Raw genomic sequence first — 24499 nt, forward strand, 5'->3', positions numbered from 1 at the left:
ACAGTACCAGGTGACGATACTTGTGGTCCCCTCACCTATCAAACCTTCAACAGCACCAGGTGACTTTACTTGTGATCCCCTTACCTATCGAACCTTCCATAGCACCAGGTGACGTTACTTGTGGTCCCCCTCACATATCAAAAATTCTACAGCACCAGTTGACTTTACTTGAGGTCCCCTCACCTATCAAACCTTCCTTAGCACAGGTGACTTTACTTGTGGTCCCCTCACCTATCAAACCTTCCTTAGCACAGGTGATTTTACTTGTGGTCCCCTCACCTATCAAAGCTTCTACAGCACCAGGTGTCTTTATTTTAGGTCCCCTCACCTATCAAACCTTCCTTAGCACAGGTGACTTTACTTGTGGTCCCCTCACCTATCAAACCTTCCTTAGCACAGGTGATTTTACTTGTGGTCCCCTCACCTATCAAAGCTTCTACAGCACCAGGTGTCTTTACTTTAGGTCCCCTCACATATTAAACATTCTACAGCTCCAGTTGACTTTACTTGAGGTCCCCTCACCTATCGAACCTTCTTTAGCACCAGGTGACTTTACTTGTGGTCCCTTCACCTATCAAACCTTCCTTAGCACCAGGTGACTTTACTTGTGGTCCCCTCACCTATCGAACATTCCTCAGCACCAGTTGACTTTACTTGACGTCCCCCTCACATATCAAACATTCTACAGCACCAGTTGACTTTACTTGAGGTCCCCTCACCTATCAAACCTTCCTTAGCACAGGTGACTTTACGTGTGGTCCCCTCGCCTATCAAACCTTCCTTAGCACAGGTGACTTTACTTGTTGTCCCCTCACCTATCAAACCTTCTACAGCACCAGGTGTCTTTACTTTAGGTCCCCTCACATATCAAACATTCTACAGCACCAGTTGACTTTACTTGAGGTCCCCTCACCTATCAAACCTTACTTAGCACAGGTGACTTTACTTGTGGTCCCCTCACCTATCAAACCTTCCTTAGCACTGGTGACTTTACTTGTGGTCCCCTCACCTAGCGAACCTTCTTTAGCACCAGGTGACTTTACTTGAGGTCCCCTCAGGTATCAAACCTTATATAGCCCCATAAATTTTCACTTGAGAGTCAGAGCTTGCACTTTTTAGGTACCCAACTAGATTGATAAATAGATACCAGTACCAGACTAGTGAAAGTAGCTGGTGCTATTTGAGAAGTGTTGTGAATGAGCTAAAACCACAGCAGAAAGACACATAAAGCAATTTATTCCTATGTCTCTAAACGTAATTGTGACAGGAATGATGCTGAGGGGCATTAACCAATACAAACATTAAAAGAATGAGTGTTATGAGAAAGTTAAAACCAAAAGGTGGAATATATATATGTATACATAAACATTTCTATATCTAAATGGCAAGTATTCTAGCAATTAAATTGAAATGTCCCCTAATGACAAGGACAGGTCCGCACCAACTCAGCACCAGCACCCAAAAGCAATTGATGTACCTGCATTGTTAGTGCTCCAGCCTTAAGCTGACGAAGCCATATATCCCTACATATGTCTGAGATATCCACTGCATTGTTTCTGCAAATAATCATTAGGTTACATAGAAAAACATTTTTTCCTTCATAACATACTTCATCAAAAACGATTGTTGATCAGAACTTTGCATTATATGAAACTCTTTTATTCCCCTAGTTGAGCACTTGCTATAACACCTGCAGGAACACCTGCAGGAACACTTGTAAGTGTACTTATCACTTTCTAGAACACTTGCCACAGCACTTGCTATTACATGTCCTGGAGCACTTACTAGAACAAATGCTAGAACACTTGCCAGAGAACCTGCTAGAGCACATTCTAGAACACTCGCTAGAAGACGAGCTAGAGTACTTGGTATAACACTAGCTAGAACACTCGCTAGAACACTCGCAGGAACACTCGCTAGAACACTTGCTAGAGCACTTGGTATAACACTAGCTAGAACATTTGCTAAAGCACTTGGTATTACACCAGCTAGGAACACTTGCTAGAACACTTGCTGGAGCACTTGGTAGAACACTTGCTAGATAACTTGGTAAAACACTTGCTAGAGCACTTGCTAGTACACTTGCTAAAGCACTTGGTATTACACCAGCTAGGAACACTTGCTAGAACACTTGCTGGAGCACTTGGTAGAACACTTGCTAGATAACTTGGTAAAACACTTGCTAGAGCACTTGCTAGTACACTTGCTAAAGCACTTGGTATTACACTAGCTAGGAACACTTGCTAAAACACTTGCTAGAGCACTTGGTAGAACACTTGCTAGATAACTTGGTAGAACACTTGCTAGAACACTTGCTAGAACACTTGCTAGATAACTTGGTAGAACACTTGCTAGAGCACTTGCTAGTACACTTGCTAGAGAACCTGCTAGAGCACTCGTTAGAACACTCGCTAGAACACTTGCTAGAGCAATAGGTAGAACACTTGCTAGAGCACTTGCTAGAATTCTTGCCAGAACATTTGCTATTACATTTACTAGAGCATTTGCTAGTACACTTGCTAGAGCACTTGCTAGATCACTCGCTAGAACACTTGCTAGAGCACTTGGTAGAACACTGCCTAGAGCACTTGGTAGAACACTTGCTAGAGCACTTGCTAGAATTCTTGCAAGAACATTTGCTATTACATTTACTAGAGCACTTGGTAGAACACTAGCTAGAGCACTTGGTAGAACACTTGCTAGAGCACTTGGTAGAACACTTGCTAGAGTACTTGCTAGTACACTTTCTAGAGAACCTGCTAGAACACCCGCTAGAATACTCGGTAGAACGCTAGCTAGAGCACTTGGTAGAACTCTTGCTAGAGCACTTGCCAAAACATTTACTATCACACTTGCTAGAACACATGATGGAGCATTTGCTTTAACTCATGATGGAGCACTTGCTAGAGAACTTACTAGAGCACTTGCTAGTAAACTTGCTAGAACACCCAATGGAGCATTTGCTAGAGAACTTATTTGAACACTTGCTAGAACACTTGCTAGAACACTTGCTAGAGCAGTTGCTGGACCAAATGATGGAGGATTTTCTAGAAAACGTACTGGAGCACTTGCTAGAACACCCAATTAAACATTTGCTAAAGCACTTATTAGAACACTCGCTAGAGCACTTGCTAGAATACTTGCTCGAACACTAACTAGAACACTAACTAAAACAATTACTAGAACACTTACGAGAGCACTTGCTTGCACTGGTGTTCAAGACCTACACATGGCACTGGATGGCCAACATTTACAATCAGGTGTCCTCACCTTCAGCAAGTGGACAGAGGACTGCTTACACATCTCCTCCTTCTCTGTGATGAGTTGGGTGAGGGAGGCATTCTGCTTGGTCAATGTAGCGATACTCTCTTCCAGCTTCTTGATGATCGCCTTCTCTTCCTCCTCGAGTTGACTAAGAAAGAGCTGCATCTGCTCCTTTAGGAAGTTGTGCATCTCTTCAAACTCAGACGCAATCTTTTGCCTTTCTCGTTCCACGATCGCCTTCGATTAGATACAGAAATAGAAGGAAGCCATCAACCAGAGGCCATACAGATTATTCAATACCAGAGATCACAGTTGGGATCACTCTCTCGTTAGAGAACCAAGTTATTGCCTGTGGGTGGCTTCCAAAGAGCTGGAGGAGGAACTGTAAAAACTCCAGAGGGGTAGCAAACCATAACCCATGCCACAAAGGCAACGCTCATAGCCCTGCTATGACTGATGACATAGATGAAACCGATGATGACATCACATCACCTTAACCTTTGCAATACTGATGACAGCAGTATTGGTTCAGTATAATTTCATTATCTAGATATGTATTGTTTTTCTAATGATGTTCCTATATTTTTATTAGCATAACCATTGTGCTGTCAAAAAACATTGTATTTGGTGTGTGGAATATGTCTTGTAAGGCAGGGGCATGGATTATAATTGTCTTAGATAAAGAATCTGGGAAATTTCATGGGATTTTTTATTCATCAGGGCTTGCCCAAACCCTGCATCAATTTAGGAAAGAGCTAAAGAGACACCTCTTGAAGGAACACTGCATCAAGATGAAGTACTTACACACTTAGGTTCCAGGTTCCCCTCCAGTGACACATTTACCTGTTGTTTGTTTTAATATTTTAATATTGGCTGAGTTGAGGACTGAATTTGATAATGTGCTTGATTTGCAGTTTCATGGCCAAGATACTCTGTCACATACATGAATGAGTGCCCTATTCGCGAAACCCTTTGTCCTCCCACTTTTTTTGAGTGGGGTGAGCTGTTGGTTTTCTGACGGCGCTGCACCCACTGGTTGCGTAGGAGTATGTACCCTAATAGTAAGATTATCAGACCACCAGCCCTGTTTTTTTTTTCTTTTTTTCCTGTCCGTCACAAACAGAAAAATTACCTCTGCAGCCTCAGAGAAAACTCCCACTGTGCAGGGAGCATAACATTTTTGTTTTTCACAAACTACCTGCATCTTTGGGAGTTTATTTCTGAAAAAGCTCTTAAAAAGGGTACACATGTTTCAGAAACCTGGCAGCACCATGGAATAGATTGCTGGGGGGCTGGCAGTGATCTCTAGCTATGGCAGGTAGGAGTCCAGCTAAGCTGATGGAGGTTAAGGCCGCTTCCACCATAATGGATGGCAGCCTTCCAGCCTTAATTTAAATCAGTCCCTCTGATAAGCCTTGATTTTACTAGATCTTTCAGTCAGCTTCAACCCTATCAGCTACCAGATCCTCTCCAACTACCCTGTGGAGATCTCCATTGGAGGTACAGTTCTCAGCTGGGGTTTTCCTATCTTGGCTGATATTGTTCAGATGTCGGCATCTTAGATCATTTACTTCTGCTTCTGCATCTATTTCCTTGGGGTGTCCCTCAAGGTTCTTCTCTCTGCCCTCTTTTCTTCAATTAATACCTGCTTCCTTTCTCTCCAATGCATCTTCTTACTGGATGTCCTCTTAGGTGTCGCTTACAGCTTGAGTTCTCAGATGTCGAAAGACATATTGGGCCTGATTCACAAATGTAATCTTACACTTTTATCTAAGTTTATGATTATTTGCTATTTATCAAGAGAGTTGAGATCAGTCTCACCAAGATCACTTACTCCAAGACTACACTCTCCTCGAATACCCTCTACTGGACTACCTCCTCCATGGCAACACTCTCCTGGAGAACGATCTCCTGGAACACCCTCTCTCGGAATACTCAATCCAAGACTACTCTCTCCTGGAACACTCATTTCTGGAACACCCTCTCCCGGAACACTTACTCAAGGGTTACTCTCTCCTGGAATACCCACTGATGGAACACTTATTAAAAGGCTACTCTCTCCTGGAATATGCTCTGCTGGAATACTTACTCCAAACCATTCTCTCCTGGAACTGACCAAACACTGGACTGAATCAAACGTCCTACTTTGGAGTTCTTGTGATTTATATGGATTAACCTCCTGCTGACCTCTGATGTCAAATGTTTGATGCAAGTCATGCTGTAGTGTAAACAGGTGAGCAGGCTGCTTGAAGCATCATTTCACTAGGATACAGAAGAGACACCAGTGATGCACAGTTGTATCTTACGGTTGTACTAAAACCACCACACTTGTCTTCTGAGGGGTGAGGTGTGTGGTGCGTTGAGGGGTGTGAGGTCCTCTCCTTAGGGGGTGCACTGTGTTCTCTTACAGGGGGATTGAGTGTGACCTGAACAGCCGGTCACCTGCAGACTCTCGCGTTACTTAGCGGAATAGTACATCTGCCTGTCCTTGAACACTTCCGGGAGTCTGGAATCATGTTTCTGTCCTTGTTCTTGTGAATAGAAAGTATTTACTCTGAGAGACAAGGAACTGGGGAAACAGGCCACAAAAAGGGTGGGCTCACAGGACTGTTTCACGCCTTTCAGTGGCATACATACCTGCATTCAGACACTAGCTGTGCCTGTAACAGATTTGACCCCCTAAGTACGCTGGACCAAAATGATTGACTTCAGGGTCGATCTTTCCGTACCTCTGGAACCAATTAGCTAAGTTCAGCCAATGGTCTCCCAAACTCATTAGCTGCAGAGCCAACACCCCCTAGTGTTTCGGGGAGTCCATTAAAGATTTTAAGCTGGAACATGGCAGGAATCAGAGGTAAGTTAGCAGACCCTAATTGACTTAACTTTACTTCTGAGTTTGATATTGTTTTGTTACAGGAGACTTGGGCACTTGATCCTATTGGACGAGACGGGTATGCAAGCCTCTATGTAGCGGCAACCCCTTTCCCTGGCCGACGGGGAAGGGGCAATTCTGCTGGGGGTCCTGGGAGCCAGATTGAGGTGCTCTTTGAAGCTGTCTCTTGTCTTGAGCTCAGATCCTTCACTTATCTGAAGTACTTTAGCATCATTCTAGGTAGGGACTTTAACTCTAAGTTGGGCCACTATCACTATGAGGGTAATCACTTTGCATGACCATGAGACTAGCGACTCCGAGTCACACCATCGGGGTCGGAAGCTCTCGGAAGCCCTAGCCCAGGCTGGACTGAGAAATGTAATGGCCGGGGGTTCCAGTCTCTCCAGGGAATTGCCAACTTTTCTTGGTTGGGGAAAAGTGACCATTATAGATTAAATCTTCGATAGTTTAGTCAGCCCAGGAGTGGTCCATGAAACCCCTTTTAGCGACCATAATCCTATAGAGATTGAGCTAAGAATTGACACAGGTTCGGATGTAACTCCTGACCCTGGCCTGACTGGTTTAACTACAAAGGACATGGGTTTAAGGGTTAATGGGCGTAAGCTCTCAATGGCTAAAGTGAACAAACATGTAATTTCACAGAATATTGCTATTATTATGGAGCCTTTGTTAGCCCTGGATATATCCCCCGCCCTAACAATTGAAGCCTGTATTAAGAAGGGTAATCGGTCGGACCCCACCTGCTATAGGCCAATTTCCCTATTACGTTCAGTGGTAAAGGTGGTAGGGAGTATTGTTCTCTAGCATGTGGAAGTTTGGGCTTGAGCTAAAAACATCATTTGCCCCATCCAATATGGATTCAGGGAAGGGATGGGCACCATTGAACAATGCTTGAACCTCAACCTTATCATAGGAAAGAATGTTGTAGCAAAGCAGGGATCTCTTTTCATTGCATTTATGGATCTTAGCAGCGTCTTCAATCGGGTGAATAGGTCCAAGCTCTGGGATATCCATTGGGGCTCTGGGGCTGCCTGTCGACCTGGTTAATTTTCTAAGAGCCCTGCACACTGACGTAAATGATCATGTTAGATACGGAATTGAGGGGGAACCACTGAACCTTTAGGCCTACCACGATGAGGGCTGTTAGCCCGAAACTGGTCCCGGGATGCTTGTTTCCGGTCCAGGGAAGACATGGCTTGGCAGTTCGGGCTGGACTGTTCCCAAGAGGCACAGGGTCAAGACTAATTTGCATATAGCTGTGTCTGAACTGGGGTGGCGAAGTGAGCTAAAGATCGATGATGGATTCAACCCAGATCTGTGACTGGGGGTGAGTGTCTGAAAAGTTTCAGTGCTCCGTCCATCATCTCCTTGTGTTTGTTTTGTTCGCCTTAAGTTGGTATGCTCAGACATGGGTCCCTTGCTCACTTTGATAATGGATTCAAGCTAACCTGACTGATGAGGGCTTTTAGCCTGAAACCGGTCCCAGGATGATTGTTTCCGGTTCAAGGAAGACATGGTTCAGCAGTTTGGGCTGGACTGTTCCCATGAGGCACAGGTTCAAGACTGATTTGCATATAGCTGTGTCTGAACTGGGGTGGCGAAGTGAACTAAAGAACGATGATGGATTCAATCCAGATCTGTGACTGGGGGTGAACTGTAAAGTTTCAGCGCACCGTCCATTATCTCCTTGTGTTTGCTTTGTTCGCCCGAAGTAGGCAGTGTATGCCCAGATGTGGGTCCCTTGCTCACCTTGCCACTGGATTCAAGCTAGCCTGGCTGATGAGGGCTGTTAGCCCGAAACTGGTCCCAGGATGCTTGTTTCCGGTCCAGGGAAGACATGGCTTGGCAGTTCAGGCTGGACTGTTCCCATGAGGCACAGGGTCAAGACTGATTTGCATATAGCTGTGTCTGAACTGGGGTGGCGAAGGCAGCTAAAGAACGATGATGGATTCAATCGTGATCTGTGACTGGGGGTGAGGGTCTGAAAAGTTTCAGCGCTCCGTCCATCATCTTCTTGTGTTTACCATGAGGGGTCAGGCAGGGATGCCTGCTGGCACCTCTACTGTTCTTATTATATATTAAGAGCCTAGATGCATGTCTGAGCGCAAATGGAGTTGATCTGCCAAGGGTAAAGACAAGTAGCGTCCCGTCCGTGTTATACGCCGATGATGCCATACTGATGGCCGAAGGGCTAACAGGCAAAAAATCCTGGTGGATATTTTTGTGAAGTTCATGGACGACCTGGCCCTATGCACTAACATTTCCAAGACCACTATATGGTTTGTCGGAGGAGGACAGCTGAAACAAGGCCCATTGTCATCAAAGGGCAACACGTTCCTATGGTCTCCACATTCTCCTATCTGGGGATCTCTTTTGGCTACCAGAATAACTGGCTCCCCTGTATATCTAGCCGCTGTTCTAAATTCACCAAAGCCTGCTGTGCCCTATTTAGATTTTCAATGTCAGTAGCCAACAAGCCTGTGCCGTCCCTGGTACAAATTTTATAATGAAATGTCTCCCAGTCCTGACGGATGGAGCTGCTATCTGGGGGTACCGTAAGTGTAAAGGAATCCAGCTGGAAGAGGACTGATTTTGTAGGAAGCTCCTGGGGGTGGGCACAAACAGCTCCTCATTCGTCACTCACGATCAATTGGGCATAAACTACGTGGAGGACCAGGTTGAACTGGCTCCACTGTTATTCTGGATCTCTGTTTGGGCGAATGAGAGCTAATGGTTTAACAGGAGTGTGATTGAGGACTGCATGGATTGCACCTACGGGCGTAAGACACCAATGATTAATTGCAAAAAATCGGTTGCCCACTCCCTCGATCGCACGGACATCTCATCAAAAAGGGTGATCGCAGAGCTTTAATGGAAATATTTCCCAACAAAGCCAATGAGAAAAGGGAAGCTCGGGTGCTGACGAAAGACTCCACTAGATCTTTCCTGTTGTTGAAAACTGTTAGTGGCCCTGAAAATCATCTTGCGACAGTTAAGCACCCCACATATAGATCATTAATTAACAAATTTCGCCTGGGTACTATGCGTACGATGATTTGATTCCCGTCGGGCCAGTTTGATCCTCACGTTGTTTTAATTTGCTCTTGTGATGCCCGTTCCCCCAGACCCTAATACATCTGGTCCGATTTTGTAAATACTATGAGTTCCTCCATAGAAGATATTTATTACCACTTTTAAAAGCGAGGAGCTTTACCCAACATCGCCCTGCCTTTTTATTTTTACAACTTTGACAGGATCAGGTGGTGATAACCGTAGTCATCGGCTGTTTGAAAGGTGCAGTATTTTGGAATAAAATACTGTGTGCTTAGTAATAATAATGCACATGCTAGGCCGGGATCCTAATTCTAATAGGATTTTATGAGTCTATGTATATTTTAAATTGAATGAATTGAATCGATATGTGCCTAAAAAAGGTTTTAAATGTCTTTTGTGCTCTTTCATAATAAGTACCATTGTGTTCTCTTTTTTTCTTTTTTTAACACATGACTTTTATCTTTTATTATTATTGTGTATAATCGAAATAAAGATTATTTACTACTTAAAGAGACATACATACCTGCATTCAGACACATACCGGCTTTCAGACATACATACCTGCATTCAGACATGCATACCTGCATTCAGACACATTTATCTGTTTTCAGACACACAGACCTGCTTCAAGACAAATATACGTGCATTCAGACATGCATACCTGCATTCAGACTCACGTACCTGCATTCAGACATACATACTTGCATTCATACATGCATATCTGCATTCAGACGACACACATACCCGCATTCAGAGATACATACATGCATTTAGACACACATACCTGCATTCAGACACACATACCTGCATTTAGACACATACCTGCATTAAGACACACATACCTGCATTCAGACACACATACCTGCATTTAGACACACATACCTGCATTCAGACACACATACCTGCATTCAGACACACGTACCTGCATTCAGACACACATACCTGCATTCAGACACACATACCTGCATTCAGACACATGTACCTGCATTCGGACACACATGCATGCATCCAGACACACACACCTGCCTTCGGACACACATGCCTGCACTCAGACACACACACCTGCATTAGGACATACGTACCTGCATTCAGACACACATACCTGCATTTAGACACACATACCTGCGTTAAGACACACATACCTGCTTTTAGACACACATACCTGCATTCAGACACACATACCTGCATTTAGACTCACATACCTGCATTCAGACACACATACCTGCATTTAGACACACATACCTCCATTAAGACACACATACCTGCATTTAGACACACATACCTGCATTTAAACACATATACCTGCATTAAGACACATATACCTGCATTCAGACACACATACCTGCCTTCGGACACACATACATGCATTTAAACACACATACCTGCATTAAGACACACATACCTGCATTTAGACACACATACTTGCATTCAGACACACACACCTGCATTAGGACATACGTACCTGCATTCAGACACACATGCCTGCATTCAGACACACATACCTGCCTTTGTACACACATACCTGCATTCAGACACACATGCCTGCATTCAGACACACACACCTGCATTCATTCAGACATGTCTGCATTCAGACAAACACAGCTGCATTAAGACACACGTACCTGCATTCAGACACACATGCCTGCATTCAGACACACACACTGGCATTAAAACACAGATACCTGCATTAAGACACACATACCTGCATTCAGACACACACGCCTGCATTCAGACACACATGCCTGCATTTAGACACACGCACCTGCATTAGGACATACATACCTGCATTTAGACACACATGCCTGCATTCAGACACACATGCCTGCATTCAGACACACATGCCTGCATTCAGACATGCATACCAGCATTCAAACACACAGACACCTGCTTTAAGACATACATACCTGCATTCAGACACACACACCTGCATTAGGACATACGTACCTGCATTTAGACCCGCATACCAGCATTCAGACACACATGCCTGCATTCAGACACACACAGCTGCATTAGGACATACGTATCTGCATTCAGACCCGCATACCAGCATTCAGACACACATGCCTGCATTCAGACACACACAGCTGCTTTCAGGCACACAGCTCATACAACAAGAAAAACAAGAGTGCTAAAGCCGACTTCTTCAGATCTTAACTTAATCGAGCCATAAATCGCCCCAAGAATCCTTTCGAAATTGTTACTCAACAATCTATCAAAGCGCCCATCCACCCTGACCTTGATGAAGGAACTCCTACTTGCAACAAATTGGCTGCCTTCTTTATCGAAGAAACATTAAGCATCAATATAGACCTAGAATTAAAAAGGGCTCTTTTTCCAAATTCTGGAAGCACTGCTCCAGCTAACCACCAGGAGCTGTCCTTCGCCCCCTAGCACTAGACCCAAGAACAATGCCTCTTGGCACACCATTACTCCACTCAGTGAAAGTGCCATCTACACTCTTCTTGCGATCAAACCTTCCAACCACTTCAATGACCCTCTACCACCTCCCATAATCAAAGAAAGTAAAGCTGCCATCCTACCCATTTGGGCAAGGATTGTTAACGCTTCTCAAATGCATGGCACAATACCTGACTTCCTAAAAGCAGTGCAAGTATCCCCCATTCTAAAAAAAACCAAATGCAGACAGTTCAGATCTGAATTGTTGGACAGGCCACACGAAGGGCTTGCTCCCCCCCCGCATGACAGGGCCTAAGCCCCGGCCCGCCAGGCATGACCCACACGAATCACCCGCACTCCGTCTCCCGACGGAACTCCTGCCCCCGGACCTCCATGTATCACGGGACCAAGCCACCACCGGCTCCCCCGGCCGGATCAAGCCGCCATCTTGGGCCCTGCGCCACGAGGCCGCGTGGCCTCCACCCGACCCTAACCCCGGGCCTGGCCGGCCCCGGCATCCCGGCACCACCATCCACCCAGGAGGTGAGCGGACCACTTGGCAGGTCAATGGGAGAACGAAGCGTCAAGGGCTCTCCCCCGCCAGGTGCCGATCGCCTCCAGCTCCCCCAGGCGCTGGCTCCACCCCCTGCTGGGCGTCTGGACACCTTCATCCCGGACCCTCCGACCTCCAAGTGCGAGGGTCCGGACATCAAAGGGCGCCAGACCTATAACTAGGGCAGCTCCGGAGCAGGACGGGAGTTGTATCCTGGAGTCGAGAGACACCGAGAGAACTCAGCCTTGACGGACTACTGGCGCTGCCGTAGCCCTATCTTGTGAACTATCGTCCTGCCTGCTGGCGCTGCCGCGGCCTTCTGCAACATCCATCCTCGTCGGGACCTGCTGGCGCTGCCGCGGCCCGTTGTAACGACCATCCTCACCGGGACCTGCTGGCGCTGCCGCGGACCGTGCATCGACCATCTCTCCGGGACCTGCTGGCGCTGCCGCTGACCGTGTATCAACCATCTTCACCGGGACCTGCTGGCGCTGCCGCGGCCCGTCCCAGCTAGAAAACCGAGCTCGAGGATTGTGAGCTATCCACCATACCACCTGGTAACCAGACTGTCCCGCTACCCCCTTTCCCCATCTTGAGATACTTGAATTGAGGGGACCCCTGAGTCCAGACCTCCTTGTACCTTCCATCGTACTGTAAGAAATTGCCTATAAAGAACGCTAAATCTTCTCCTTGTGTGGTGTCTGTCTGTGGGGGGGAAGTTATTTATCTGTACGATCGCTGGAGACGGCTCTCCCCGGAGACCTCTCCCCTTGTCCTCGGCCGACCCTCCCGGTCCGTCTAACATTGGTGGCCAGCGGCGCGATCCGAATCAACGCGTAATCGTACAGAGAGTAGCTCACCCCACGACAAAACCACGATGTCAGCCAAAGATAGCGGTTCCACTGAAAATTTCCAACTAGGCATTGCTACCACCGGCCTGAGTACCAAAGACGATTTAAAGCGCGCCCTTGAGTCGTGGGCGGAAACTGGGGTCACCGGATCCCCCGACCAAAACAGTGTCGCACCAGAGGGGAACGCCACGGCTCCCGAGGAGCGGGGAACGGGCCTCTCGCAGGAAGAGATCCAAGAAAGAGAAAGAACCAGATTACATGAGTTGGAAATGGCACGACTCAAGATGGACGGTGAACTAAAGTTAGCCGAGCAGAAACTAAATCTAGAACATCTGCGGCTCCGAGAAGAGCGAGAAGAAAAACAGAGACAGAGAGAGCTCGAGGAAAAAAGAATAACACTCGAACACGAGCGCAAACTGGCGGAAATAGAACTCCGGAAACAGAATAAAGAACCGGGGGTGCCTGAGCGACCGCACACCCCGGGAGCAACCGAGAGAAAAGTCCACATCCCAAGGATGTTGTCCGAGAATATGTCCGAGAGGACGACATACAACAGTGGTTCAAAGCCTACGAGATCGCCATGACCTCCCACCGGATCGACCGGAGTGATTGGGGAGCCGGACTATGGGGGAGGTTCGTCAACGAAGGCCGCGATGCCCTATTGCAGCTCCCAGATCACCAGATGTCGTCCTACGACCACATGAAGGCTGCCCTCCTCACCCGCTACGGCCTCACGCCCGAGATGTACCGCCAGAGGTTCAGAGACTGCACCCGGATCCCGGGTACAAATTGGGTGGAGTACGTCAACTATTTCAGCCGAGCCTTCGAGGGTTGGATCAAGGGGAGCCATGTAACGACCTACGAGCAACTCTTTAACCTTATGGTATGGGAGCACCTGTCGAACAACTGTTTCGTCGAGCTCAGGCAGCACCTCCTCGACAGTAAATTGACTGACCCCCGGCAACTCGCCACCGAAGCTGACCGATGGGAAAGCACCCGAGTGGGCCGGAGAGGACCGCACGAGCAAAACCGAAACAACCAAGGCCAGCACCGTCCCCGGGGAGGAGGAGGAGGCCAGGGGCGAGGGAGAGACACCATCCTGGCAACACCCGTGGCCAGCACCCCACCTCCGGCCGGGCGGGGCAACCCCCCGATGCGCCCGGGGTTCCGAGCCAACGTCACGTGCCACCGATGCCAGCGAGTCGGCCACTACGCCAATGACCCGAGCTGCCCGCAGAACCAAACACCAAAGCCCCGCCAGGTAGCGGCCGCCGCCCTGGGGGAAGAACGACTATCAGAGGAACAGGAAGAATATGAGCCGGCCCAGCAAGAGTGGGAACCGGCCGCCATGGTTCTAGCATGCCTAGGGGGAAAGGACATGGTTCCGCGGGCCCCCCTACCCGCCAACACCCGGAAATATGGCCAATGGGTGACCATTAATGGACGTCGGGCCGAGGCCTTACGTGACACAGGCGCCAGTGTGACGGCCGTCCGCTGTCACCTGGTGAAGCCCGAGCAGATCCTGCTGAACATTCTCTGCCCCGTCCGCTCAGCCGACAATTCCGAGAGTCTGTGTCAAATGGCCTGCGTCCCCTTCGAATGGGGAGGGGTCTCCGGCCTGTTGAAGGTGACGGTCCGGGATGATGCGCCCGTGGACTGCCTCCTGGGGAATGACCTTGAGAGTTCCCCGTGGGCCACCGTCGAAAGAAGAGAGCACCTGGGGATGCTGGGCCTCCCGGACTGGGCCTGCGTAACCACCCGGTCCATGGCCGCCCGTGCCGTCCCCCGATCAGAAGATCCAGAATGGCCAGCACCTCCGCCCCCGGTCGCCCCAGTAGAGGACCACGACGAGACCAACCCCCAGAACCAACGGCCGAAGGGGTCGCGCAACCCCAGGACCTTCCCGGCCTGGCTCAGTGGCGTCAAGAAGGGGGGCCCACCCAAGAGCAGTTCCGCCAGGAGCAAAAGACCTGCCCCTCCCTCGAGGGGCTCCGCCAGCAAGCCAGCGCCCAGAGCGCAGGGGACTCCACCGGAACTCATTGGGTCTATTGGGATAACGACCTGCTATACAGCGAACAAAGAATCGCAGAACTAGGGGCCAGTCGAGTGCTGGTGGTGCCTCTCCGCTTCAGAGAATTCCTACTAACTCTGGCCCACGATGTCCCCCTGGCTGGACACCTGGGCCAGGACAAAACCTACAGTCGCCTAGTGACTCACTTTTTCTGGCCGAAGATGCGGAACGACGTCCTTAACCACTGCCGGTCCTGCCCCACGTGTCAAGCCAGTGGGAAGAGCGGCCGTAAGCTGAAAGGCCCACTGCAACCCTTCCCAGTGGTCACCACCCCGTTCGAGAGGGTAGGAATAGACATTGTGGGGCCCCTGGACCCCCGCACGGCACAAGGACATAGGTTCATCCTGGTACTGGTGGACCACGCCACCCGCTACCCCGAGGCGGTGCCCCTGCGAACTGTAACAGCCCCGGTGGTTGGCCGGGCCCTAATGGGGATCTTCTCCCGAGTGGGCTTCCCCCGAGAAGTCGTCAGCGACCGAGGCACGAACTTTATCTCGAAATAAATGAAGTCCCTCTGGCAACAGTGCGGGGTCACCTACCGATTCACGACCCCCTATCACCCACAAGGGAACGGACTAGTGGAGCGGTTCAACCGCACCCTCAAGGGGATGATTGGGGGATTGGAAGAGCCCCTCCGTCGCCAGTGGGATGTACTACTCCCGTGCCTCCTCTTCGCCTATCGAGAAGTTCCCCAGAAGTCCCTCGGCTTTAGCCCTTTCGAACTCCTGTACGGGCACCCTGTGCGAGGGCCCCTCAGCCTAGTCAAAGAGGGTTGGGAGATGGCCCCCCTAAAGACCCCTCCAGACGTCTTCAAGTACCTCCTGGCCCTCCGCAATCAGACCCGACGCTTCAGGGAGATGGCAAAAGCGAACCTCGAGGCCAGTCAGGAGGACATGAAAAAATGGTACGATCACAATGCCTCCTCCGTCGAGTTCGAACCTGGTCAACAAGTGTGGGTGATGTCCCCCACCGAACCATGTGCCTTGCAAGATAAGTGGACGGGGCCCTTCAAAGTGGTCGAGCGCAAAAGCCCCGTCACTTACCTCATCGACATGGGGACCCCCCGGAACCCCCTTCGGGTCCTCCACACCAACAGACTCAAACCACACTTTGTGCGCTCAGAACTCAGCCTCCTGATGGCTACGGACAGTGGGGCGGAGGAAGACTCCGAACCCCTCCCGGATCTCCTGAAGACTCAGGAGAACGACGGTTCCGTGGACGGGGTCCGGCTCTCCGATGCCCTCACCCCAGAGCAACGCCAGGGCTGCCGGGACCTCCTACTGCGGTTCGCTACACTGTTCTCCCTCACCCCCGGGATCACCCCTTGGTGCTTGCACGACGTGGACACCGGGGACAGTCCCCCTGTCCGACACCGGGCCTACCGCGTGCCAGATCGGGTACGGGCCTGCATCCAAGAGGAAGTGTCCAAAATGCTCACGATCGGGGTCATCGAGCCCTCGGACAGCCCCTGGGCCAGCCCAGTTGTACTGGTCCCCAAAGCCGCTGCCCCCGGCACCACGCCTGAACTGAGATTCTGCGTCGACTACCGGGGCTTGAACGCTGTCACCCGGACCGACGCTCATCCTATCCCCCGAGCAGATGAATTGATCGACCGGCTGGGGGCCGCCCGCTATCTCAGCATCTTCGACCTAACAGCGGGCTACTGGCAGATCGGTCTCACACCCCGGGCTCAGGAGCGGTCTGCCTTCTCTACCCCCGATGGCCACTACCACTTCAAGGTCATGCCCTTCGGCATGAAGAATGCCCCCGCTACTTTTCAACGTCTAGTGAACCAGGTCTTGGCGGGGCTCGAGGAGTTCAGCGCTGCCTACCTGGACGATATCGCGGTGTACAGCCGCCACTGGTCCGACCACCTCCTCCACCTCCAAGAGGTCCGGCAGGCCCTCCAGCGGGCCGGCCTCACGATTAAGGCTGGCAAATGCCAAATTGGTCAAGGGTCCGTGACCTACCTCGGGCACCAGGTGGGAAGCGGGCTGGTGGCCCCGCTGCAACCTAAAATTGCTGCCATCCAGTCCTGGCAGCCCCCCGTCACCCAGACCGAGGTCCGAGCCTTCTTGGGACTCACCGGCTACTACCGGCGGTTCGTGAGGGACTACGGCAGCATTGTGGGGCCCCTCACGGGTCTCACGCCCAAAAACCAGCCGAAGCGGATTAACTGGACCACCGACTGTCAAGCGGCCTTCGAAAAGCTGAAGGCCGCCCTGTGCACCGCCCCTGTGCTCCAGGCCCCCGATTACAGTCGGGAATTCATTGTACAGACAGACGCCTCCGACCACGGCATCGGAGCGGTTCTTTCCCAACTGAACCCCGAGGGCCATGACCAGCCGATGGCCTTCATCAGCAGACGTCTCCTGGCCCGAGAACAGCGCTGGAGCACAATCGAGAGGGAGGCCTTCGCAGTGGTGTGGGCCCTCAAAAAGCTCCGGCCCTATCTCTTCGGTACCCACTTCCGGGTACAAACCGACCATCGACCCCTGCAGTGGCTGATGCAGATGCGGGGGGAGAACCCAAAACTATTGCGCTGGTCCATCTCCCTGCAGGGAATGGACTTCACCGTGGAACACCGACCGGGCCAAGACCACGCCAACGCAGATGGCCTGTCACGCTTCTTCCGCCTCGACGAGGAGAGTCCCCAGGAAGATGGGTGACTCTCCCCGCCTTCAGCTGGGGGGGACGCATGTTGGACAGGCCACACGAAGGGCTTGCTCCCCCCCCGCATGACAGGGCCTAAGCCCCGGCCCGCCAGGCGTGACCCACACGAATCACCCGCACTCCGTCTCCCGACGGAACTCCTGCCCCCGGACCTCCATGTATCACGGGACCAAGCTACCACCGGCTCCCCTGGCCGGATCAAGCCGCCATCTTGGGCCCTGCGCCACGAGGCCGCGTGGCCTCCACCCGACCCTAACCCCGGGCCTGGCCGGCCCCGGCATCCCGGCACCACCATCCACCCAGGAGGTGAGCGGACCACTTGGCAGGTCAATGGGAGAACGAAGCGTCAAGGGCTCTCCCCCGCCAGGTGCCGATCGCCTCCAGCTCCCCCAGGCGCTGGCTCCACCCCCTGCTGGGCGTCTAGACACCTTCATCCCGGACCCTCCGACCTCCAAGTGCGAGGGTCCGGACATCAAAGGGCGCCAGACCTATAACTAGGGCAGCTCCGGAGCAGGACGGGAGTTGTATCCTGGAGTCGAGAGACACCGAGAGAACTCAGCCTTGACGGACTACTGGCGCTGCCGTAGCCCTATCTTGTGAACTATCGTCCTGCCTGCTGGCGCTGCCGCGGCCTTCTGCAACATCCATCCTCGTCGGGCCCTGCTGGCGCTGCCGCGGCCCGTTGTAACGACCATCCTCACCGGGACCTGCTGGCGCTGCCGCGGACCGTGCATCGACCATCTCTCCGGGACCTGCTGGCGCTGCCGCAGACCGTGTATCAACCATCTTCACCGGGACCTGCTGGCGCTGCCGCGGCCCGTCCCAGCTAGAACACCGAGCTCGAGGATTGTGAGCTATCCACCATACCACCTCAACTACCAGACTGGTAACCAGACTGTCCCGCTACCCCCTTTCCCCATCTTGAGAGACTTGAATCGAGGGGACCCCTGAGTCCAGACCTCCTTGTACCTTCCATCGTACCGTAAGAAATTGCCTATAAAGAACGCTAAATCTTCTCCTTGTGTGGTGTCTGTCTGTGGGGGGGAAGTTATTTATCTGTACGATCGCTGGAGACGGCTCTCCCCGGAGACCTCTCCCCTTGTCCTCGGCCGACCCTCCCGGTCCGTCTAACATGAATAATTTCTGTCCTATCGCTAACATCCCCACGCTGGCGAAACCTTTAGAAAAGTGTGTACAATGTCAACTCTGTGTTCACATTGAGAAATTCCAACTGTTGGATCAACATCAATCAGGCTTTTGGAGAGGCCACATCACCAAATCTGCTCTCACTCACATCATGGATGACATTTTAAAGTTGCTCGACCAAAATAAATCATGCCTCCTTATCCTCCTTGACCTATCTTCTGCCTTCGACACTGTTAACTACAGCAAATTACTTTTCACGCTAGAACACCGGATGGGTCTATTAGCCGTCTACACTCTTGATGGGGGTTCCACAAGGGTCCGCCCTTTCTCCCATACACTTCAATCTATTCCTGGAACCTTTAGCTAATGCCCTGAATGCAACAAACATTCTCTTTTACATGTATGCAGGTGACCCCCAGCTTTATATGCATTCAGACACACATACCTGCATTCAGACACACATACCTAAATTCAGACACACATAACTGCATTCAGACACACGTACCTGCATTCAGACACACATACCTGCATTCAGACACACATACCTGCATTCAGACACACACACCTGCATTCGGACACACATACCTGCATTCAGACACACATACCTGCATTTAAACACATATACCTGCATTAAGACACACATACCTGCATTTAGATATACATACCTGCATTCAGATACAGATACCTGCATTCAGACACACATACCTGCATTCAGATATACATACCTGCATTCAGACACACACAGCTGCATTCAGACTCACTTACCTGCATTCAGACTCACATACCTGCATTCAGACACACATACCTGCAATCAGACACACATACCTGCATTCAGACACACACACCTGCATTCAGACACACATACCTGCATTCAGACACATGTACCTGCATTCAGACACACATACCTGCATTCAGACACACACAGCTGTATTCAGACTCACATACCTGCATTCAGACTCACATACCAGCATTCAGATGCACATACCTGCATTCAGGCACACACAACTGCATTCAGACATGCATACATGCATTCAGACACACATACCAGCATTCAGATGCACATACCTGCATTCAGACACAAACAACTGCATTCAGACAGACATGTCTGCATTAAGACACACATACCTGCATTCAGACACACATACCTGCATTCAGACTCACAAGCCTGCATTCAGACATGCATACCTGCATTCAGACACACACGACTGCATTCAGACACACACAACTGCATTCAGACAAGCATACCTGCATTCAGACACACATACCAGCATTCAGACAGTGTCAGGGCCAAGGTGACATTCTCCAGAAGCGCTTGCACAGGAACAGAGATGCTAGTTCCCAACTCCCTCTACAAGGCAGCCAGAGTTCCAGTAATATTCACCTGGACTCCGAACTACCCTACAGGGGGAAGGGGGGAGTGGATAAAATAATAAACCAAGAAGAGACTGGTCCTGAAACACCGGTTCTCTACTATTCTCCTCAGCTTCTTCTTAGCGCTGCTGGCTGCTCTTGTAAATGAGAACCTTAAAACAAGAACACAACACGATAACTATCAAATTCCCTTCTACTCCTAAACCTCTCTCTATGTGTTAACACCTACCCTGAGTTTCAAGCACTGTGCCCCTCTTCTGTATGTCTGTCTTCTTGTGTTGTGCTTTTATATTCCTTTCTGTAGGTCTGGATACTCTTCCAACTCCTTTTTCTACAAAACATTCTTCTATTAGTTTTTTCTCATAACCTCTTTTCTTTCTTTCTAAATTTGTTTACCTAGAAATTTACTATTGGTTGACTTACTTCTAGAGTGGAGTATTTCTAGCTAGTCTTCTTCTTCTGTGAATTCTTCTTGTCGTGTTTTTCTCTAAACGCAATAGTATTCTAAGCTCTAAGCTTGTGTATTCCTTGCTTTTCCCTTATTTCTAGTTATCTACTACTTGAAACTGTGGTGAGTATATTTCTTCGTATTGTCCTTTTCAACACTATTGCATAACACGTCTGTCTATTTTTTCCTCAGGTTGAATTACGGATTACTATGGCTATTCAGGTAAGTCTTCAATGCGATCTTTTACTATCATATTCTTTTTTCATTCAATCTCTCATGCCTCTAAATTGTACTTAGCTTCGGTCTTCTTTTTTTTTCTGTCACAGGATGGCGCCAAAAGACCTCCGAATTTCTGGTCGGGAAAACGGAGAAATGATTGGAAGTCTTCACGAAGGTAGGAGTGAATTCATCGTCTCTTCTGTCTCTGTGGAATTTTCAGAATTCACTTCTATTATTTCTCACGGAATTATGTAACGTTCCTGACAAGGAAAACTATTCTGTTAGCACTGACGCTGACTAACCAACTCTAATTCTGCTCTAAAACTCTTTTACTCGGGAGCTCTAAATTTCTAGCTGCGATCCTCGGAATTACCTCAGTGAAGTGCGCATTCCTCTTGGAGCGCGCGCCTCACCTAACCTCTGGACACCTGTGGGAGAAAGACTAGACTGCCGCTATGCTTCCAGCACGGCCGCCATCTTGGAATTCATTTTTCTGTTTAATTCAGTCCATAGGTTGTTCTTTGCCCGTCTGTTCAGTCTTGGGCGGCAGAAAGACCCCAGCGTTGCCCCCATTACCGCCTCTTCGTCCTCTGGAGGCCTGACAGTACCCCCCAACAAAGGAGGTCCTCTCATTCCTGGTTTGGTTGGGAATCTTTGGTGAAACGATGTTACCAATCTAGGAGCATGAACATCTGATTCTAATTCCCAAGACCGCTCCTCAGGCCCATAGCCTTTCCAGTCTACCAAGTAATATAGTTTTCCCTTTATTACCTTGGAATTCAGAATTTCTTTCACTTCGTACTCTACCCCTGAATCTAACTGAATAGGTTTTGGTGTCGATTCTCTGCGTAAGCCTGCTGATGCCTTTTTTAACAAAGAAACGTGAAAAACGGGATGAATTTTCAAGTTAGGAGGTAATTTTAACTGATAGTTAACTGGTGAGGTTTTCTCTTCTATCAGATATGGTCCTATGAATCTGGGCTGGAATTTCCTGTTTCCTTCTAGTCTAAGGTTCTTTGTGCTTAACCAGACTCTATCTCCCTTTTCTAGGGAAGGACCCTCACGTCTCTTTTTATCTGCATATTGTTTGTATTTCTGTTTTGCTTGTTCTAAGTTTTGTTTGGCAGTTTGATGGACCTGTTCTAGATGGGACACCAAATCTTTTACTGCTGGAACAGAAATATTAGTTTGTCTAATAGTTGCATTTGGGTGTCTTCCATAATTTAAATAAAATGGGGAATATCCTGTCGAGACATTTTTGGCGTTATTATGTGCGAATTCTGCCGCCCATAATAACTCTGACCACTCTCCTTCTTGCTTCAGAAGGAACAATCTCAAATGCTGCTCTAACTCCTGATTCGCTCTCTCAGTTTGCCCGTCTGTCTCTGGATGATAGCTAGTCGAATACTTGGCTTCTATTCCCAATCCACCCACAAAAGCCTTCCAAAAATGAGATACAAATTGTGTTCCCCTGTCTGAAATAATGACCTTGGGGACCCCATGTATCTTTACAATTTGTGTACTGAAGTGGTGGGCTAACTGTTTGGTTGTAGGAATTCCCTTCAAGGCCATAAAGTGCGCCATCTTAGAAAATGCATCTACGAACACTAGAATAGTATTGTAACCCAAACTTGAAGGTAAATCCACTATTAAATCTAGTGTAACGGTATGCCATGGATATGGTGGAGTGGGTAGAGGTTGTAACAATCCCTTTGGGGCCTGCCGTTCCGATTTTCCCTGTGCGCAGATCTCACAAGTTCTAACGTACTCCTCAATGTCTCTGGTCATATGGGGCCACCAATAATGTCTCTTGATCAACTCTTCTGTCTTTGTTTCTCCTTTGTGCCCTGCCAAAAGATTGTCGTGACATTCAGCCATCACCTGATTCCGTAACTCTGGGGTTGGCAAGTACAAGGCTTCCTTATAATAAGGCAACTGATACCTGCATTCAGACACACATACCTGCATTTAGACACACATACCTCCATTAAGACACACATACCTACATTTAGACACACATACCTGCATTTAAACACATATACCTGCATTAAGACACATATACCTGCATTCAGACACACATACCTGCCTTCGGACACACATACATGCATTTAAACACACATACCTGCATTAAGACACACATACCTGCATTTAGACACACATACCTGCATTCAGACACACACACCTGCATTAGGACATACGTACCTGCATTCAGACACACATGCCTGCATTCAGACACACATACCTGCCTTTGTACACACATACCTGCATTCAGACACACATGCCTGCATTCAGACACACACACCTGCATTCAGACAGACATGTCTGCATTCAGACAAACACAGCTGCATTAAGACACACGTACCTGCATTCAGACACACAAGCCTGCATTCAGACACACACACTGGCATTAAAACACAGATACCTGCATTAAGACACACATACCTGCATTCAGACACACACGCCTGCATTCAGACACACATGCCTGCATTTAGACACACACACCTGCATTAGGACATACATACCTGCATTTAGACACACATGCCTGCATTCAGACACACATGCCTGCATTCAGACACACATGCCTGCATTCAGACATGCATACCAGCATTCAAACACACAGACACCTGCTTTAAGACATACATACCTGCATCCAGACACACACACCTGCATTAGGACATACGTACCTGCATTTAGACCCGCATACCAGCATTCAGACACACATGCCTGCATTCAGACACACACAGCTGCATTAGGACATACGTATCTGCATTCAGACCCGCATACCAGCATTCAGACAAACATGCCTGCATTCAGACACACACAGCTGCTTTCAGGCACACAGCTCATACAACAAGAAAAACAAGAGTGCTAAAGCCGACTTCTTCAGATCTTAACTTAATCGAGCCATAAATCGCCCCAAGAATCCTTTCGAAATTGTTACTCAACAATCTATCAAAGCGCCCATCCACCCTGACCTTGATGAAGGAACTCCTACTTGCAACAAATTGGCTGCCTTCTTTATCGAAGAAACAATAAGCATCAATATAGACCTAGAATTAAAAAGGGCTCTTTTTCCAAATTCTGGAAGCACTGCTCCAGCCAACCACCAGGAGCTGTCCTTCGCCCCCTAGCACTGGACCCAAGAACAATGCCTCTTGGCACACCATTACTCCACTCAGTGAAAGTGCCATCTACACTCTTCTTGTGATCAAACCTTCCAACCACTTCAATGACCCTCTACCACCTCCCATAATCAAAGAAAGTAAAGCTGCCATCCTACCCATTTGGGCAAGGATTGTTAACGCTTCTCAAATGCATGGCACAATACCTGACTTCCTAAAAGCAGTGCAAGTATCCCCCATTCTAAAAAAAAACAAATGCAGACAGTTCAGATCTGAATAATTTCTGTCCTATCGCTAACATCCCCACGCTGGCGAAACCTTTAGAAAAGTGTGTACAATGTCAACTCTGTGTTCACATTGAGAAATTCCAACTGTTGGATCAACATCAATCAGGCTTTTGGAGAGGCCACATCACCGAATCTGCTCTCACTCACATC

General features: G+C 49.1%; 1 protein-coding gene across 1 annotated transcript in view; it reads right to left on the minus strand.

Annotated features, from left to right (window-relative positions):
- The window catches only part of LOC146829893 (uncharacterized), a 458149-nt gene that overhangs the window by 176839 nt on the left and 256811 nt on the right, over nt 1–24499 (minus strand). Inside the window, exon 3 of the mRNA XM_085608539.1 lies at nt 3271–3501. Within this exon, the coding sequence (XP_085464665.1) occupies nt 3271–3501 (231 nt within the window). The remainder of the gene's footprint in view (nt 1–3270; nt 3502–24499) is intronic.

The sequence above is a fragment of the Triturus cristatus genome, chromosome 5_2 (assembly GCF_964204655.1).
Source record: "Triturus cristatus chromosome 5_2, aTriCri1.1, whole genome shotgun sequence".
In the NCBI taxonomy this organism is placed as follows: domain Eukaryota; kingdom Metazoa; phylum Chordata; class Amphibia; order Caudata; family Salamandridae; genus Triturus; species Triturus cristatus.